General features: G+C 39.9%; 4 protein-coding genes and 1 pseudogene across 5 annotated transcripts; 3 read left to right on the top strand and 2 right to left on the bottom strand.

The window, feature by feature from the left end:
- Positions 1-34: 34 nt before the first annotated feature.
- On the bottom strand, positions 35-2,436 carry LOC135338767 (immediate early response 3-interacting protein 1-like). Its single transcript, XM_064534849.1, has 3 exons — positions 2,278-2,436; positions 1,947-2,048; positions 35-333 (listed from the first exon to the last, which is right to left on the bottom strand). The coding sequence occupies exons 1-3, from the start codon at positions 2,366-2,368 to the stop codon at positions 278-280; spliced, it is 249 nt and encodes an 82-aa protein (XP_064390919.1). The 5' UTR covers positions 2,369-2,436; the 3' UTR covers positions 35-277.
- Positions 2,437-2,439: 3 nt separating this feature from the next.
- Positions 2,440-6,322, top strand: LOC135338766 (uncharacterized). Of its 2 annotated transcripts, XM_064534847.1 has the most exons (6): positions 2,440-2,719; positions 3,394-3,490; positions 4,294-4,391; positions 4,771-4,867; positions 5,922-5,977; positions 6,072-6,169. In XM_064534847.1, exons 1-5 carry the CDS (start codon positions 2,517-2,519, stop codon positions 5,952-5,954), a joined length of 528 nt encoding a protein of 175 aa, XP_064390917.1. In that variant the 5' UTR covers positions 2,440-2,516; the 3' UTR covers positions 5,955-5,977; positions 6,072-6,169. The 2 variants fall into 2 exon arrangements, with proteins under 2 accessions (XP_064390917.1, XP_064390916.1); XM_064534846.1 differs by lacking the exon at positions 5,922-5,977 and having other exon boundaries at positions 6,072-6,322.
- A 220-nt stretch (positions 6,323-6,542) lies between these two features.
- LOC135338756 (delta-like protein 4) lies at positions 6,543-9,288 on the top strand. Its single transcript, XM_064534835.1, has 5 exons — positions 6,543-6,696; positions 6,757-7,095; positions 7,925-8,540; positions 8,646-8,774; positions 8,946-9,288. Exons 1-5 carry the CDS (start codon positions 6,622-6,624, stop codon positions 9,161-9,163), a joined length of 1,377 nt encoding a protein of 458 aa, XP_064390905.1. The 5' UTR covers positions 6,543-6,621; the 3' UTR covers positions 9,164-9,288.
- A 97-nt stretch (positions 9,289-9,385) lies between these two features.
- On the bottom strand, positions 9,386-12,628 carry LOC135338755 (uncharacterized). The gene is made up of 4 exons (XM_064534834.1): positions 12,510-12,628; positions 10,536-12,434; positions 9,777-10,376; positions 9,386-9,572 (listed from the first exon to the last, which is right to left on the bottom strand). Exons 2-4 carry the CDS (start codon positions 11,703-11,705, stop codon positions 9,396-9,398), a joined length of 1,947 nt encoding a protein of 648 aa, XP_064390904.1. The 5' UTR covers positions 11,706-12,434; positions 12,510-12,628; the 3' UTR covers positions 9,386-9,395.
- Positions 12,629-12,879: 251 nt separating this feature from the next.
- Positions 12,880-19,363, top strand: LOC135338757 (protocadherin Fat 4-like; annotated as a pseudogene).
- The last annotated feature ends 1,041 nt before the right edge of the window (positions 19,364-20,404 follow it).

Raw genomic sequence — 20,404 nt, 5'->3', positions numbered from 1 at the left:
GTCTAGCACATGCAAGGGATTATGTAAGAAGATATCATTTCACACAAACAAGTCCATGAATATCAGAGTGTTTACATGAATAGCATCAGTGCAAGACAGAATGTCATATAGAAGAGGGGAGATAAAACGGAACATTATGCACTCATTGAAGCATTAAGTTTATCAATAAAAATTAGATTCCTTGAAAAGTCCAATATCAATATGCCATGAGGGTTGCATATAATTATAGTCTACAACATAGTTCTGTGGTCTTCTGAGTCACTGTCATTCATAGCAGCTATCCCAGGATGAGCTCATACAGGATGACCAGGATGTTTACGACCAGCAAAGGTACTTCAGGGAAAAGAGAAATACAAGTAAACACAATAAAAAAGCCATTAGTAATTATGTTGACACCAATACAACAGTTCAGAGCAGAACGTATTGTTAATTGACCACAATTGGAGCGTTTACACTCTCTTATAGTATCATACTGACAAATGCATTCAGCTTCCTAAGAGCGGGCGGGGGTCACGTTGCTGAGGTGCGCCAGACAATTATAATTATAAGTGAGTGGGGTGTGGTAACGACATGGGGGTGTGTTTAGTCAACAGGAAAACAAATAACAAGCAAAAATTTTTAATGCAAATTCAAGAGAGCTTTGCATATAGGCTTTTTTGTGCTTCACCCCAATATTTATCATGCACGTACAACTCCTAAAATTCACCGCCAAAGCAAGCATAATAATATCTACATTGTATTCTCAACTTAAGCAATTGCCAATAAGCGCGAGCAGCATGAATACAGGTTGTTTATTCACGGAACATTCCAAGACCAAAATTAGAGCACTATTGACAGCCAACTACTGCCCACACAAAATACAGCGACTCTGACCACATCTAAACATTCATAGTCCACATAGGCGGCAAGGGTAGTGCAAAATCACTGTGCGCACTGTGTTGGAGCTATGCACACGTTGTAGGTACCAGCACAACCAACAAAAGGAACTGTCAGCTTGGTGCTCTGGGATTACATCATTGCATTATTACCTGCTTGTTGTGTACAGAAATAAGCTAACAGCTGAGCTGCCTGCCACAAGGCCTACAAAATAGACATAGTACATGAAAATGTCATGTACCTGAAGCTCAATTACTTACTTACGAGTACTGCAAGCTGCGCTGTGCTAATGCCTCTTGCCATGTTATGCTTTCGCTCAGAGAGGTAAGCTTTGTATAATGATTATGCTGTATATAAAATAATTATTGTGATTGCAATTTTTGACACGAATTCCAGTCATTATAGAAGAGGAGCTTAATAGGAACAGAAGTTTATCTGATAGCTTAATGAATGATCTTCAAGGATTTATAGAAGCATGTAGATCTACAATGTAGAAGTTGAAGTTGTGCAGTATTTTGCATTTCCTAGCAATGAAAAGGAGGTGGATCAGCAATGAGGTCAGAGTACACAAGGGCTACTTTTGCAGGAGGCCAGCAATAGGCTTTGCAGCTCTTTCCTGACTCTTGTAACTAACAAAAAGCTAGCGCTTTAGTGCAAGGCTAACTCATAAGTTGAACAGAAAGTTTATGCAAACAGATGATGCTATGACAAATTCTGAAGAGACTGCAGCCTTCACTTTGAGTCAAACTAGCCATAACTTGAGAAAGAAGCTTTAGTTTGCTAATCTACGAATCAAAATCCAAGAGAACGTGGCTATAAGCCTATAGAACTGTTGGTATCCGTCGCATTGCAACCGTTGAGCAGTTACAGCTGGAACAGACAGACAGACAGACACACACACACACACACACACACACACAAGCTTTACTGTATCCCTCGTGCGGCTACGCCTCGAGGCATAATTATACCAATTGAGTGTTTCACTGTACTGTTGGTATTTTTAGTCGGAGGTGGTTTGTAAACAGTTACAAAGAGTCCCTATTAACGAGAGGGATCCTAATGTTCCTTACCTCTTAGCAATGTCTGTACTGACGTGATGAGGTTGACTAACTGGAACTTGACGCCACCTTGATCCACGAAGCCCTCGTTCCTGTAGTCTCTACCCCAGCCAACTGTAAAGTATTGCAACAGATGATCATATCAGATAACGACCGGATACGGAAACGCCCTAACCTAACTCTAACCACTTGTCACGCCTACTTGATCTGTAATCTTACATTCGGTGCTGTGTAACTCAACAGACAAAAAAGAATTTATTTTTCAAACCAATCCATAGCGATAAGTTTGCTTTGGGGCAGTCCCTTGGCCTATGTCTATGATCTTAATTAGCATAAAAGTTACCTTTCTTGAGGAATCTCTCCTCATTGAGAATGGCTATGGAGTTGATCAGTAAAAGAGCTGCCTCAAAGAGTGTTCCCAAGGTAAACACCATTGTTTATACGTTGTCTCCACGTGGGGTTTTCCATTCTAATTAAACAAAAGCTATTCAATGTTACATCAAGAAAGTTCATAGGGTCAAAAGTTCAGGAGTCACAAAATCAATTTCAAAGGTGCATGGATTCTAAATCTTCTGTGCTGACATGGAAGAACAGACTGTTGTTATGACTAACGGTGACCATTCGGTTATCATGGATGAGGTAGAAACAATCAAGCAGGTAGATGTAGAGACTAGCACAGTTGCTGAGACCAGAGACAGATCAATGTCAGCAGGAGATACTCCAGGACAATGTGAGAGTGTGCGAATGCTGGAGCAGCTCATGCAACAGCATAAAACTGTGTACAGGTATGTGTGTGTGTGGGGGGGACATGGAGGGGATTGCCACATAGTCTTAGATCTACTTGCAAAGCTCCTACATTACATCGTAAAAATATAATAAATGCGCCACCCTAATCGGAGAGCCACTGAAACAGAACAGTCTCATTATCTAATTGTGCGTCAATTGAAAATTTTCACCGCTCTATTTGTGTGGCAAAGTTTACAGTGGAACCTGAACATCATTGAAGAACAAGCTTTTGGCCGTTACAGAGAGGTTTGATTTATCATCCGCACGTACGTCTCATTATTCTAGCGAACCTTATGACTGTACTAATTAATGCTTCTCTAGGTATTACAAACTTTGAAAATACTGCAGAAGCTAGATCAATAATGTATATCTCGGCTGCTAATCCATCGTGTGGCTGGCAGTCTTTTTTATTGAAAACGCTGTTCAGGGAGCAGAAAGCTGGTCGTTGTACAGATTAGTGAGGTAGCTGTTCTTCAGGGGTCATATCTACGTGCAATAAGTACACGTGGGTGCAATCCAGACCTTAAATTTTGACCGTTATATACCGGATGGTCGTTCTCAGGGATGTCGTAAAGTGGGGTTGCACTATAATTACTAGAGTCAGCCTCTTGAACAAATATGTACTGTAGAAATTACCTGTATCTAACTTGTGTATTGGTTTCTACCCCTACAGTGGTGAGAGTCTGTCCAAGCATTTCCATGGCGATATTCTTAGAGTGGCTACAAAGTGTTGGGACCAAGTCAACCTGAGCGTACACACTGCATTAGAGGTGTGGTTACATGTACAGTAACAATATAGCGCCATTTACATTCAGTGAGTACTTGTGTTTGCTGATCTCCTTAGTGTATTAATTGATTAACCCGAGGCCGTGCCGCGGCCAGCGGGTTATACATGTAGTAGTCGTTTGGTTTGTCTGTTTATTTGTTTGTAATATCTAAGTCTACTCTCACAGCGCTGAGTTTACAGCATGGATAGCCTTCACACATCGTTTTAATAGTTAATGGCTGCATCATGGCTGGCTAGCTACACGCGACCTTTATTTGAGGTACGAATTGCGGGGATCCTTTATCAGGATCAATGGAAAAGGGTCCCTAAAGTAGAAAGTTAGAATTATGATTGTGGTTGTTGCTTTGCCTTACGTCCTAGCCCCAGAACATATCGGGAGCCATATTTTTAAGATTCCAGGATTTTTTTGCTGGCTTTACTGTGATCCTACATTTAGTCCACAGTGCATGTCTCATGTATCAGTTTCAGCCTAGTGTACTTTGGATTTCTCCTGTTACTTGCTGCTTAGCCAGCTACTGCATTTATTGTATAACACTCTTCTGGTTTCTATATTTTAAATCATGTCAACAGCCGAGGGTTTGCTCTACTTTTATGTTCACGATACTGTACATTTACATACCACTGAATCTCCATACATCTATTTAAGGAACTCCTACCTCCTGGAGATGTAATGTCATGTCTAGCAATTTCTAATGTGTGTAACACATGACTGTATACTTTGTGCAAGATATACATATACGTAGCATTACTGTTGCCTAGCCACCATTTGTGCGATTTATTTTGCAGGCAAAGTTTGTAAGTGTGCTAGAAGAGTTCACAGTGAAGGAGAAGCTGACTGAGTTGGACAAACTTTGGGACGAGAGCGATTCAGACGAGTTGGCATGGTGAGGTAGTCGGGTGCATGTTTCATGCTAAATAAGCAGTGTCAGTCTTTTGGATAGCTGTGTAGTGTAAGCCTTTATACTTACATGTAAGGGATAAATTAATGGCACCCCCTTACATAATCATGATAATGTTGCAGCCATCAATTTATTTTCTAATGCATAAAGTATTACGTCTCGTGCAATTAAGGCCTTACCATTACTTGTTACTCGTGCTATTACTCCCACATAATTGCACTCTTAACAATGCTATTACACTATGCATTATGATATGCTGTTCAGTGTGCATGTGGTCCTCCTCTCTTTCTCAAACCAAATCCATTCTCCTACATTGTATGGGAGTGTGTAGACATACATGTATTAAGTATATTGATGTCCCTAGGAGGCCGTCTGGGACCCCCGGGGCTGACTGTGTTGAGGCAGAGGGGGTGGTAGTGAGACAGGAGGTCATCCCACGCTTTCAGGAGGAGTCAAAACAGGTGATGCACTGTTTCCATGACTGTGTACTCTATTAGAAACAAAATGTTTTGAACGTCGGCTATGTATGTACTAAGATGATCGAGTCATACTTTCCAACACCAGGAGTTTTCAGGAACTGGTCATCAATGAGTAGTTTAACACTGTCACCGAGCGGATACAACACTCTAGATAGGACTAGCTATTCATAGTACAGTAGAACCTCGATTATCCGGACACCTTGGTTCCAGAAGCAGGCCGGATAAGTGAATATGCCGGATAATCGAATAGATAAACCACGCCTTGATCCACCCACTTTATTGATAAACAGCAGTGCCACATGGTTGTCTGCGCATGCGCAGAAGATAAGCAGGCATGTCTCCATGGTAACAGCTGCAACGCGCATGCGCGTTTGAGGGACACGCCCATTTTCTGATCTGATAACAAGAAAACTGCCAAGCCGGATAATCGAGGTTCCGGATAATGGAGGGCCGGATAATCGAGGTTCTACTGTAGCTTGAGTTTTAATAACAAGATAAATCGAAACAACACACAAGATACATAGACACACAGCGTTCAGTTCTCCATGAGCTTCCTCACAAAAACCAGGCTTATAGCTGGCATCACGTCACAAAAATCAATACATCTACTTAACAAATACAAAATGATCAACACACACAATGTTCCAGTCTCTTACAATCACTCAGTGGTACAGTGTGGTGTACCTATAAGCATAAAGTTTTTAGGTGTAGGGTAACTGTACATGTATGTCTTCATGTGTGGGAGGGTATAAAGTCACAGTGGTGCATGTCTTGGCGACAGAAAAGTATTTTGTAGGGATCTCCCCTCCATGTAGCCGGCATGTCTTGATGACAAGTATTATTCATATTACGTGAGAGGGTGGAAAGTAAACAGAGTCACAATGAGTGGCGCATGTCTTGGTGACTTAAAGTATTTTATAGGGATTTCCCCTCCATGTAGCTGAACACAACAAAGTATTTTGTAGGGGAAATCCAGTACATGTAGCTGCCAACATGTCTACAAAACCCTATGCAGATATCTTAATAATTCCCTCAGAGTAAGGTTTCAAGAACATTGTGCTGGCTTTAGTCAATTTCTGATGCTCATATTAGGTAATTATGTTTGTACGTGGGAGGATATTATACAACCCATTGTCATGCCTCTCAAAGTGTAATTTCTTGTGCTTATTATTCTTATTATGTGTAGGTGCACTCAATCTCGGATGGGCTTCAAAAGGTACTCAGTGAACGACAAAACACTCTAAAAACACTAGAACTGGATATACAGAGTCTAGCACTTGAACTAGGTGACTTTGTGAACGCTCTTTCTTAGTGCACTTTATACGTTACACTCACTGACTGTATACTGCATGATTAATGTATTTAAGTGTGTTCCATCTACGTACAAGTGTTTGTTTTCATAATATATTACCTCACAAATTAAATTAGGAATCATGACATGTATTTCAAGTAAGGTCCTGGAATGCATGATACATGTGGTATGTGTGTGCATGATACGTGTGGGTGATAAGTGTGTGGGTGCCTGATGACTAACACCCACACAATAGCAGCAGCATATGTAAGATATGAGATCATGCACTACTACATGCATGAGTAAACAGCAACATCCTTTGGTTATGGGGATTCATGCAGTCGTTGGTGGGGTGCTTCTATTGCGGTTAAGTCAGAGCAGGTTTCATGCACTGCACCTATAATATATTTAAATTAGCTGTGTCAAAAGTAGATCTATCTTAAATATGCTAAGACGCTACATTAATTATTATTGTGCAATCATGAAGCTTTACTGTTTACTGATTATGATATTTTCAATGGTGAGTTTGCATACTGTAAATCTAGCTATAATTATAGCTATAATGTATTTACAATTTCAGGTGACTACCAGTAAGTGTGACTACCACATATTGATGCAATTCCAGTCATACAACAATCCTAGTGGTCACTGCAGTACCTGTCGCAGTAGCAGTTCAACTAGTGAGCCTCTAGGCTGCTGCGATCAAATCAGTGAGAAAGGCACTTGTACTGGAGCTAATCGCTGTGATACGTACTTTCGTATTTGTCTTGTACCACTTGGTTTACCTGAACAATGTGTGGGGGACAGGTTCGTGGTAACTGGTACAAATGTGGATGACAGGGCTATTAACTTTAACCTTGCCACGTTTCTTGAAGTTGGAAACCCATTGAGATTGAATGGAATCTCACGATATTGGGATGTAAGTTAATAAAACAATTGCTGCATGCACAATAAACGCTTCACTTCGTAAGTACTGTATAGCTGGTAATTTTCGTAGATGCAAATGTTCGTATGAAGTGCCCAATTAAATATTTCTTTGAATTTGTATACAGCTCAGGATATGTGACATTGAACGTATTGCAAATTTCGTAGTTTAATTTTTGTATGATGCTCTACGAACATTTACACACCATACAAAAGTAACCTGCTATGCAGTTATACGTGTTTGTTGCCCAGTGAGTGGGCAGATCAATAGCATGTTGCATCACTACATTGTCATAGCAACCATATATTGCACTAGCTGCAATAATTATAGCATAATTATAATGCAAGTGCAATATAATTATATATATATATGGCATGTTGCACTGTGTGTAAATGCAGTATGTGGATGATAATGCCCCGGTTGGCCATCCTCCCACCCAATAACTCAATTGGTCCCTTTTAAATAGTTGTGGGAAGAAAACCTAAGAATTTATTATGGAATTCAAAATCAGCAAACACAATGTCTATTCAGTTTTATAGGCCCAGAAAACCAGAAGAGTTTGACGTCATTAGGCATTAACAAGTTAGTTATTGCAGGCGCCCTCATGCAACATGCCAAATATTGTACTCGTGCATGCTGGGCAATAAGTAATACATAGGGTGTACGTTTTATTGTGTGGGTAGCTTTTCACTACATGAAGTGCGGTGAGTACATTAAAACGGTTGCATATATATACCATGTCTGACATAGAGAATTACATAGACATGAGCATGTGTTCTGTTTAACAGCTTTGCACTGATCCTCCACGATAACATTTTTGTAGGGTGCACAGCTTTTGATCCGAGCCCATGACAGTGATGCACATTCTTCTGAAGACCCTCTGGTTGATATATTTGTTAAACGCCTATCCGCACCTAGTTATCAAGTTGGACAAAACTTTCAAAAACTTCTCATTGGGAGAGAAAATATCGCCCAACTTGGATTTACTTTTCGTGTAGTTTGCAGCGAAAACTTTCGCGGTCCTTCCTGTGGGGAAATGATCCAATCTCAGTCCTGTAGCATGTTTGGTGGCCTAGAATGTGCTGGAAATGGGGTATGTGTGAATAGTGTATGTGAATGCAATTCTGGCTACAATGGAGATAGTTGTCAACTCAATATCGATGACTGTGGAGCAGTAAACTGCAGTGGCCAAGGCTCCTGTTTGGACGGTACCAATAACTACACTTGTATTTGTGAATCAGGGTTTTCCGGTCAAAACTGTGAAGTAAAACTAATGCAAGACGTCTGTGCAAACGTTGAGTGTACTGAGGGTACTCACTGTGAGGCCAGAACTGTAGATGAGCAATCACCTTCTGCCGAGTGTGTTTGCAACAGTAATGTGAGCATGTGTAATACTGAGCCTCCTACTACAACCATACCAACAGATCCAGACAATCCAGGTAGAAATTTAAATTAAAGTACTGAAATATCTGTGTCCTTACAATTAGAATGATATATGTAATTTTTTATAATTAATTATGTAGTTGATTCCAACCCCTATTCAGTGTTGGATCCTCTGATTCCTCTCATTGCTGGGATTGGTGGAGGTCTACTGCTTGTGAGTGTCTGTATTGTCATTCTGCTCATAACCATTTGTGCTGTCTTGAGGAAGAGAGCATCACCACAGACAATAGGTAACCAGCAATTAATAAATATTATTGACTATATAATTTGAACATAATTATAGGAAAAAAATAATAAATTTGAGTAATCAGCACAAAGCATGCAAAACATCAGCTATAATTATATATATAGATCTACTTCTGAATCACTATACATTGTAGATTCTTTATGATCACATGCAGGTCGATCAGTGGGGAAAATGTCTCCTACACCAGATACCATTTTCAAAGGAAAGAATGAAAGAAACATTAGTGCTGTTAGTATGCCGCTACCATCAACCCCTTTCAGTACAACGCTGAGTGTAGGAGAGGACTCTAATGACGAGGGGGAATACGTCTATCAATACATTTACGATGTTGTATCTGATGATACCAAACAAAATAATCTTCACACTATCTGATTGTGATGTACGATCTCACGTATATTCGCTATACAGTCATGCATTCCTTCCATCCAAACTGTAGACATAATTATATATATATACTGTACATGCGCATTACAAGATGAATTTCACTTTTCCTTTGATATTAATGTAGATCTCTTAGAAAAACACACACAAAATGAATACAATTATATACATGTGGTTCTCCATGAGTTTGTGTTGCTAAAGTTGCTGTCCAACATGTGGAACTCTAATAATGACCATTGGAAATTACTTTAAGCAGTTTGATTCTATCTAATCGTGACTCCACTCCCAGTTCCTTGAGTGCCTCTTCATCGAGGTCTTGAAACACCTCACCATCCACCCATTCCTTTGAAAAGGCATCTCTGTATTGAGGCATACCCAACTTCTCCAAAAGATCTTGAATCTAGTCAATCAGAGAAATAAAAGTAATCATCACGTGCTCCTGATAATACGTATTTGAGTATTCTCATGCACACTTACAAATTTAGTGCATAACAAATTAATGTAACACTGCATGCATGCTGATACCTCAGGAGCCATCATTTAATTGGCACGGCTCTACTTAATATGCCATGGTATAGTTTCGGCACGAAACACGGCAACTCACTTCCACTTGTTTCATTGAGGCAATACTTCTTTTTCCAGTGCTTTGTCTGCTTGCCTCCAGTTTGTCAAGTCTTTGCTCAAAAATAGTTTGATTTGCATCCAGTCTTTCCATCTTTCCAACCAGCAAGCTTAGTGTATTTTGAATAGACTTCAGTACAGTCTCTCCTGATGGCTTGTCTTTCGAGTTTCCGGCATCTGTCTTCGTATTCTGAATAGACAGTAATGCAGTCTCTCTTGATGGCTCGTCTTTCGAGTTTCCGGTGTCTATCTTCCATGATGGTGTATTCTGAATAGATTTCAGTACAGTATCTCCTGGCTCGTCTTTCGAGTTTCCGGCATCTTTAATAGTTGGTTGAATAAAAGAGCTGCTCTCTCTTCTCTTAGGTACTGGTGGAGGTTTCCTTGGCCATCTCAAAGCAGGTACAGATAGTGGGGATTCATCACCAGTCCACGAGTTTCGACTATGATATTGTTTTACAATTGAGCTCTTAACTGCTACAGCAGGGGGAGCGCTGGGTATTCTACCTCGTTTAAACACTGAATGTGTTATGTTGTGTGAGGTGGGTTGATCAATATCGGTAGGTTTCTTTTGAGTTTCATTCTGAGTGTTTGATGTTGAAAATTGATTAGAAAAATTGATTAGGTATGATTAGATGTGTACATATAAACGATTAGTATCACTTAAAGGGTGCATTCTAAAATCTCTACGTACGACAAACATTACAGGCTGGCAATAAAGATTCACTGTTAAAAAACTTACTGAGTCTGTTGTTTCAATATCTTGCCATACAAGATCGTACACGTCTTCATCCTGACTTGGACTTATAATAACATCATCATATGCATCTGTTTCAGATGAATTTGAACTTTTATCTTCATCTTGACTGGGCTCCGATAGCTTCGGTGTCGTGATCTTTACTCCTTCGATTTCATGTCCTTTTCGAACCATTCTTAGCATACAGCCGGACAAGTCATCTCTATGCCTCGAAAGTTTTTTATAATTCGTTTGATCAACATCTTCTTTAGTGGTGCTGACTTCGTGAGTACTTAGAGTAACTATGATGTTAATCTCTGTGGAGATATCTAGATACTCTTTGGTTTTAGTTAAACGATCTATTCTACAAGTAAGCAAAGACGTTTCTGAGCTCTGTCCTTCAATAACAACCACACTTGCTGTGAAATCTTCAAGCAAGGAGTTGTATTCCTTCGGAACAAAGGGTCGGGCTCGACATGGTAGAAGATGTGAGGCATACTCAAGAATTTCAGAAGGATACAGCTGCACACCAGATGGGTCAACTGAGAAAAAAGCATCACAATCTTTCGAAATAAATTTCGATTCGTGGTCTGTTATACTGTAGGCTCGAATCACTCGAATCCTCCTGAAGCTCTTGTGTACAATATCTTTCAAAAGTAGCACTTCAAATTGCTTAAAAGACATGCTAGCGTCTCTTCCCACATAGTTTCCAAGGCAGGCAACAATAGGTGGTAACCGTGGGGATTCCATCATCTCGGAAGCAGAACAGGTACTCATATACTCTTCAGAATCCAAATTTCCAATGATGCCAAATTTAGCCGCTGAGTAAAACGGAATGTTGTATGCTTCATCAGTCTGGTCAATGATCTTTACAACTTGGGATTGCTTAAGGCCATGAACGACCAGAGAATCGCCAGCTTTTATGTTTGGCTCATATTCAATATTTCCGGCAATTACACTCACAGAAAACGGCATTAAATTGGAGTACTGTGCAGCTAAGTCTTTGAGATTAGTGTGTTCCATAATCCTGGTGGTTGACAGTCGATTAGAAATCCCTACCTTTGTTCGAGGCTTGGCTTGAGGTAGTGTCTGATGCTTGATCAATTCTGTTTTTTTTTGAACATTTGGTGGCTGTCTATTGTACCGAACACTTTGTGGCTTAGCTGAAGAACTCATGTTGATAGCTAGATCAGGCTTTAGCTAATAGCTATGTGCAAATAGCATACCGTGTACTTAGTTACACAAGGTGTGCACATACCATACTTAGTTACACAAGGGAAAGCATGCAATGTGCTTAAAATGTGTAATTGATACCAGTAATCTTATAGGGAAAATCATACTAGATCTATAATGATCACACTGACAGATACAGTGTTGAATTCATTGATAGAACTTCAAGCTTATATACCGAAGCAAATTAAGGTGGAGTGTCCAAACAAATCGATACGAACTGAGCTGACTGTGTTGGATTGGGAGAAGATGACGTGGATTTTGTAGTCTTCATCGGTTGAACTGCAGGAGCTAAACTGATTGGCTTCTTGAGTACTTTATCAACAAAACAACTGTAGACGGTAGTTAAGCTTGTTGTGATCACGGATGGCAGGCTTTTGGGGAGAATATTTGGTGAGTTTTTTGTCTGCAAAAGACGAAAGGACAGGGAGAAAAGGAAAGAATAACAACCTCCAAAGAAACCCATCATTGATTTGGACACTGGTACTGCACTGCGGGAGGTATACGCTTCTAAGAGAAAACTATTCTCTACTTACTACGTTGTTGGCAGCAGGTAAAAAAAAGGTACAAAACGGTATAGAAGAAGGTGTTTCAAATCAAAACAGTTTTTTCACAACGTTATCTGGACTTGTTCGTCTAGGCCGCAGTGTCCATGGCAGTGATCACAAAGATGCACTAGAGTGAGTGATGTAGAGGAGAGGTGTAATACAGATTGACATTCTCATATGTGCATATAATTATAATAATCACCTTCTTCTGCTCGAATATCATGCTTTGAGATATACAGCCGCAAGCAATCTCATCTTAACGATCACTATATATGATGTAGAGTGGATTTAAATTCGAGAATGGTAGCCTCCAATCGACCTGTGAAGGAGGCTATAGAAGAATGGATTCTTTGTTGAAATAAAGTCAAATACACTGTAAGGTTTCTTTTAGGATTTTGGCAAAAAATTTAACTCACTAACTATTCCCTCAAACCGCATGATGATGATGTTATACAGTAATTCTACAGGAATATCTCAGCTGAAAATGTGGATTCCAAATAGGTGATCAGTGTCAAAACTCTAGCTCTTACTAAAGTCATTTGCATGGTGATTATATACGTATACTATATACAATAGAGAAGTTCTTATAAAAAGGACACACACTCTCTTCATTTGCACGGTGAATTTGCTAGGCTGGAAACCACTCACTTTTTCCCCTGAGAAAAGGGAATCGAAGCGCCATGTATACACTGTGTGTTGAGAGTTATCCCATAGGCATTGTGTTTATTGTTCTTTTCTTTTCCCTGCAGAGTACCGTATATATTGAGAGTTGTCCCAGGGGCATTGTGTGTACTGTATTTCTCTTTCCCCTGAAGTACCTTTGGCTTTGCTGGTCGTAAACATCCTGGTCATCCTCTATGAGCTCATCCTGGGATAGCTGCTATCAATGACAGTGACTCAGAAGAACAAAACTGTTTGTTGTAGACTATAATTATATGCAACCCTTATGATATGATATTAACTTAATGCTTCACTGACAGTGCATAATGTTTTGTTTTGTCTCTCCTCTTCTACAGTGGTATAGATCTAGCTTGCACTAATGCTATTCATGGACTTTTGTGTGAAATGATATCTTCTTACATAATCCCTTGCATGCACCTAAAGCTGCTTTGACATACCGTATAGCGCGAAATTTTCGAGGCACTTATATTTCGTGGATTGGCCTCTAAAAGCCATTTCGTTGCACAATGTTCGCGGAATGACTGCTTACCGGATATTAACCAACACTTTTGGTGGACTTAATTTTCGTGTAGAATTCCAACCCACGAAATCCGCGAAAATTAAGCCCCTCGAAAATTTCGCGCTATACGGTAATAATAGTAGATAAAAACCAAGTGCAAACCACCCAAAGCTTCTGCCAAGACAGCTGTCTAGCTAGGTCCATTGAGACCCCCCTCTTACATGGTGAGTGTGCATACACAAAAGACAATTGAGGCCTAGCAATGTGCAAGGGGTATGAGATGCCGTTTGTATCAAAAACCATGATTGTACATGAAAATCCACCTCTGCTGTACTGTTTTAGGTCAAGTGCAATCCAAGTATGAACTGGTTGCAAGGAGTACCGCTGACGGTCTGTCTATTTCTGACGCTAATTTTGCCAGGTACCCCGTAGTTGACACGTACTTCATCTATTAAAGGGTAGTTTTAATTACAGATAAGCGATAGACGTATGTATATGTGAGTCAAAGGCATAAAAGTAATTCAAATGTGCATCCGAATAAAGATACTTCGAGAGCAGTTACAGTGACCATTAGTTTGAACGTTAAACACTAATTTGGGCTATAAAAGTGTCCATTATCATTCGAATGGTTCAGTAGAAGGGTTTTACTTGCACACTTTTTACTAACTTGCTTTGTACAGGTTTACTTGCTCAACCATCACCACAATTTAACAGCAGCAACTACGACATTACATTCAACCAAAACTTACCAACGGGTCATACAATTGCCACACTTCTTTGCTCTTTTAGTGGAATTGTCAACTACCGATTTCTAAACCCTGACAACGTGAACTTTCTTACTTTAAGCGAAACTAATGGTGGTGTAGCGCTCAACATTGATTCATTAAATATATCCACTGGTACATTCTCCTCTTTCGTCGAGTGTTTTGACGTAAGTGATAGTACAGATTCAACCTCAGCTTTCTTCAGAGTGACGCGTATCTATGAAAATGAGTTCAGTCCACAATTTCTTCATGCTGCAATCGAGCTCTCGCTTAGCGAAGATTTTCCGCTAAATTTCTTGATCACAATTGTGAACGCTACAGATGAAGATCGAGGTAACCTTGGAGTGATTGAATATTCTTTTGAGTCATTGGACCCTGAGGTGTTTAGTATTTTTGCCATCGACTCAGAAACTGGAGAGATCACTTCGCAGTCTGCTTTAGATTATGAGCAAAATACTGTGTTTGATTTTCTTGTACGAGCAGCAAACACCTTTGATCAAGGTGTTGGTAGAAACCTACGAGTAACAATTTCTGTAGAAGATATCGATGACACTGCTCCGGCTTTCGAGTTGGGTACATACGATGCAGCTGTACACGAAACCGTACTCGACAATATTGTCGCTGGTATAGACTATCCAAGACCTTCGGCAGGATTTCTAGTGACTAGATGCATTGATCCAGACACAGCCTCCAGTTAAATAACTTACTCTCTAGTAGGCACTGGTAGTATCAGTCCTCTTATCTTGGACGAAGCTTCTGGCTCTTTCTCTGTCAATGCTGACCTTGACTATGAGACACAAACATCATATTCCTTCATGGTCACATGTTACGATAACTCAGAGAGCAATCAATCCAGCACTGTAAGCGTTGATGTGGCAATTTTACCAGTAAATGAACAAGTGCCTGTGATTGTACAAAGACTAAGTACAGTTGCAATTTCGGAAACGGTCACCGTAGGTGTTGTTATAGCAACAGGAAACTCAAGTTTAACTGAAGTTAGTAACAAGTTTTTATTTACAGATACAGATGCTGGTGCTGATGGAAGTATAACGTATACATTGGATGACAGTATTCCCGATTCTGGAGACAGTGAAGCTTTCTTGCTTGACTTGGTATCAGGTGATTTGTCATTCACAGAAAATTTGGATAATGATGTGGATGGTATTACTTTGATTGCTGGATTGTACAGACGCTTTGCTGTTTCAATTGTTGGTTGTGATGAGTTTCCACCCAGTGATCAGTGCGATAACTTTGATTTCCGAATTTTTGTGCTTTCCGTTAATGAGTTTGACCCGATTATTGCTGAAGATCGATACACGCGAATGTTTCCTGAATCCTACCTAACTGGAAGTGTGATACTGAGTGCTAGCGATGTGTCCTGTACTGATGTGGACAGGGGAAGGGGAGAGTTGGGCATGGACCACGTTGAAATTGTTACCACTTCTTCAACAATCACGGATTTGTTTCACATTGATACTCGCACAGGTGAAATTCAACTCCAAGGTGTGCTCGATTATGAGGTAGCCACGAATTATGGTTTTGAGATTCGTTGCTATGATAATAATGGACGTGAGGACTTAGCAATAGTAACGATAGACATTGTGCCAGAAAACGATAATTTCCCTGTCTTTGATCAGAGGAGCTACTTTTTTAACGTATCTCGCACCACTCCTGCTAATCGATATGTAATTGGAAGGATATCTGCAACTGATATAGATGTTGGCCTTGGTGGTGATATTACATACAGCTTGCAAACGAACAGTTTTGTTGACATCAATACACTTGGCGAACTACTACTTTTTAACTCTGTACTAAACATAACAGAGACAAGCGTAAGCTTCACAGCCTTTGTTACTGACTCTGAATTTACTGATGATGTTTTGGTCGTTCTTCAAATTACCGAAGGAAATACAAATCGTCCATCTTTTGCTGACGGAACTAGTCATTTAATACAACTCAGTGAGCTTGTTATATTCGGAGAAACTATTGCAGATTTGAGCTGTAGTGATCCTGATAGTGGTGCTAATGGAGAAGTTAGGTTTTCTATATCAGAAGGCAACACTGATGATGCGTTCAGTATTGATCTAATTACAGGTGAGATAACCGTAAATAGAGCGCTAACCCTCCCAGAAGGCATATCAACGGAATCGTACACACTCGCTCTTAGGTGTGACGATCTAGGTGTACCAACATTCTTCGATGATGCCACCATCTTTGTAACTGTCTTTAGAGATGATTCGAATCCTCCAATGATAACAAACACGACAATCAATATCTTTTTGTCAGAAGACACGGCAACAGGTACTATAGTAGCCACTATTGAAGCTGTGGACATTGACTCAGACCAACTAAACTATAGGCTTGAAAACGAAAGCTCTCCTGGTTTCTTCTTTATCGAACCAACCACTGGTGATCTTACGCTTGGTGCACCCCTTGATCGAGAAATAATTAGTGAATATCGTATGGTAGTAGTAGTTACAGAAAATCGTATTGTGATTGGTCCAGAGAGATCTGACAGTGCTCTTGTCAACATATTCATCAGAGATGTGAATGATAATAGCCCGATTATATCTCCAGAGAATCCACCAATCATCACCATAATTGAATCTAACAGCAGCAATGTGGATGTAGCAGTCTTTGTATGTACAGACGCTGATGATGGGTTGAATGGATTAACAAACTTTTCCTTGTCTAGTACAAGTCTCTTTGATAATTTTATCATAACCGAGGATGGTGTAGTCAGGACGATAGCCCGAGTGATTAGCAGTATCGTACTGGATATCACATGCTCTGATCGTGGGCAGCCACCAATATCTACAACAGTCAGTCTAGCCATCAATTCAGTGATTGCTAATGAACACGCACCGATTTTCTCACCTTCAAGTTACAGTTTTCGTGTGCTGGAAAATGCTACATTAGGTACCATTGTAGACTGTATAATGGCTACTGATGTGGACAGAGCAGACACTTTAGATGGTACCATCAGTTACTCCCTAATTCTAGTGTCCCCACAGAATAACCAAGGCTCCTTTGGAATCCAAGAGGACACTGGGTGTGTTTTTGTAGCTGCTCCTCTTAATTTTGACATTGTTCCTTCCTACTTCTATCAAGTTGTTGCTACTGATCTCAGTGTTGAACCACTCAGTTCAGCAGCCCAGCTGTTGGTCTCCGTAGATGATGCTGTCGCAGCTCCACCAGTATTCGAGAACACACCATACAGCTCAACGCTCTTTGAGAATCAAGAAAGTGGCACCTTTGTTGTTGAGCTTGTCTGCAGCGATATTGACAACAATGATGATGTGATATACAGTATACTCGATGGGAATGATGGTGGGATTTTCGTTGTCAATATGGAAACTGGAGTGATTACACTCTCTCCTGGAATGACATTGGACTATGAAATGAGCCCTGCCCACATACTAACTGCAGCTTGTACTGATATACATAATCTACAAGCGACAACATTGGTTACTGTATTCGTGTCTCCTGTTAACGAGTTCACACCGACTTTTGCATCAGGACCATTTGAAATTGAGGAAAATGCTGTACGTAGAAGTGAGGTGATACAGTTGCAGTTTTTTGATGATGATAATGGACTGGATGGAGTGGTGGTGTTTGAAGTTATCGGAGACATTTTAGATGATGATTTTACTGTAACAGCCTCAGGCCAAATTCTTGTGAATGGTACACTAGATAGGGAGGAGTTTGACTTTTACAGTTTCCAAATTCGCATCACCGACCAATCAGCGGACATTTTGAATAGGCGAATGTCATCTCATCTTGTAAACATCACTATACTGGATCAGAATGACAATGAGCCAATATTTGTTTCCGATACGTACACCTATGGGCCTCTGAATGGAAATGAAACTTTTGGAACCATTATTGGAAATGTCTCCTGCACTGATTTCGATCTCGGAGCCAATGCTATGATAAGCTATTCCATATCCGATGCAAGCGATTTATTTGACATCAACATAAACACTGGCAACATTTTTGTGATAGGAGACGTGGCAACAAGACAATTTGATGATATAATTCTATTCATAGAATGTGCTGATGCTGGTAGCCCTATTCGGTTTGATGCTGCCCGTGTACTCATTGAAGTACTGGATACAGATCCAAATTACTGTGGATCTGTAAACTGCAGTGGCCAAGGGTTCTGTTTGAACGGCACAAATATATATACTTGTGTTTGTGAATCAGGGTTTTCCGGTCAAAACTGTGAAGTAAAACTAATGCAAGACGTCTGTGCAAACGTTGAGTGTACTGAGGGTACTCACTGCGAGGCCAGAACTGTAGATGAGCAATCACCTTCTGCCGAGTGTGTTTGCAACAGTAATGTGAGCACGTGTAATACTGAGCCTCCTACTACAACCATACCAACAGACCCAGACAATCCAGGTAATTGGAAACAAATTAACGTACGTACTGATCTGGGTCGTTACAATTACGTATTCATTCAGTATCGGAGCCTCTGATTCCCCTCATTGCTGGCATTGGAGGAGGTCTACTGCTTGTGAGTGGCTGTATTGTCATTCTGCTTATAATCAACTGTGCTATCTTGAGGAAGAGAACATCACGGCAGATAATAGGTAACTAGCAAATTGATTGGTAAAGATGAGTTAAAATTTTTTTGGAAATTACATACCTTTCTATATAAGCACTGACTTATCAATTTACTCTAGCAAAACGTTGCTGTGGAATTTTATATCCTTCTGTCTGATTATAAATACAGGTCGATCAGTGGAGAAAATGTATCCTACTTCTACACCAGATACCATTTTCGAACAAAGAAACATTAGTGCTGTTGATATGCCACTACCATCAACCCCTTTCAGTACAACGCTGAGTGTAAGAGAAAACTCTAATGACGAGGGGGAATACATCTATCAATACATTTACGATGAAATATGTGATGAAACCAAATTTTAAAATTAGCGTTGTACGATCTCAGTATAATATAATTATTTGCTACAACAGTCATGCATGCATGCTTTCTATATCCGTACTGTGTCATACAATTAAGTTGTCCATTGATAGATATATAGAAAACACACAAACAATGAGCGATTGTGGTTGCGTGTTGTATTGAGAATAACCTAATTGTTTACTCCCAGTTCTTGAGTGCCTCTTAATTCATTGAGGTATATTGAAATGTACCTCACCATCCACCCATACCATTGAAAAGGCATCTCTGTGTTGAGGGCATACCCAACGTTTCCAGAAGATTATGTCCATCAGAGTAATCATGACAGTAATAAAAGTGTATACGTATTTGGGGCACTCTCACACCATAGATACTAGATTTATAATAATTATAGTATCTATGACTTTTCACGCAAATTACAGCAATAAGTGCATGACACTGCATTGCATGCTGATACCTAGGAACAAAATTTAATTGGCATGTTTAGCAATAGTCTTAATATACAGAGCTGATGCTCTGAGACTCTCCTTGTTTTGGTATAGTCACTGGTAGCAGAAGTTGCCTCAAAGCCAGGTAGAGTCTATATATAGATACCGGCATGCATGGACCTAAGGATTCGCCATTCTACGAGTTTTTACAATGAGCTCTCCAGTGCTAGATCTATAATATTATACAGCAGGAGAAGCGCTTGGGTATAAAATTATGTTTAAACAGTGAAATCTTCAAGCAAGGAGCTGTACATTATTTCGGAACAAAATTAATATAGTCGGGCTTGACATGGTATATCTAGCATAATTATGTGAGGTGTATTCAAAATTTCGGAAGGATACAGCTGCACACCTGATCGTGATGGTCAACTGACAAAAAAGCATCACAATCATTCTTTCGAGATGAAGTTCGATTCATGGTCTTCTGTCATACTGAAGGTAAGCTCAAATCACTTGAATCCTCCTGAAACCCTTTTGTATACAGTATTATATCTTTAAAAATTAGCACTTCAAATTGCTTGAAAGATAGCGTTTCTTCTCACAGTTTCCAAGGCAGGCAAAATAATTATATTGATAATGATATAGCAATGAAAATCGTAAGTAGAATTGCTTGAAAGATATGTATATGCTATAGCGTCTCTTCGGTTCCCACACTTTCCAAGGCAGGCAACAGTAGTAGGTGATAACCATACATGGGGACTTCCAATGATGCCAAATTTAGCCGCTGAGTAAAAC

This window comes from Halichondria panicea, chromosome 7, assembly GCF_963675165.1.
Source record: "Halichondria panicea chromosome 7, odHalPani1.1, whole genome shotgun sequence".
Lineage (NCBI taxonomy): Eukaryota > Metazoa > Porifera > Demospongiae > Suberitida > Halichondriidae > Halichondria > Halichondria panicea.
This window is presented reverse-complemented; position numbering and strand designations above follow the sequence as displayed.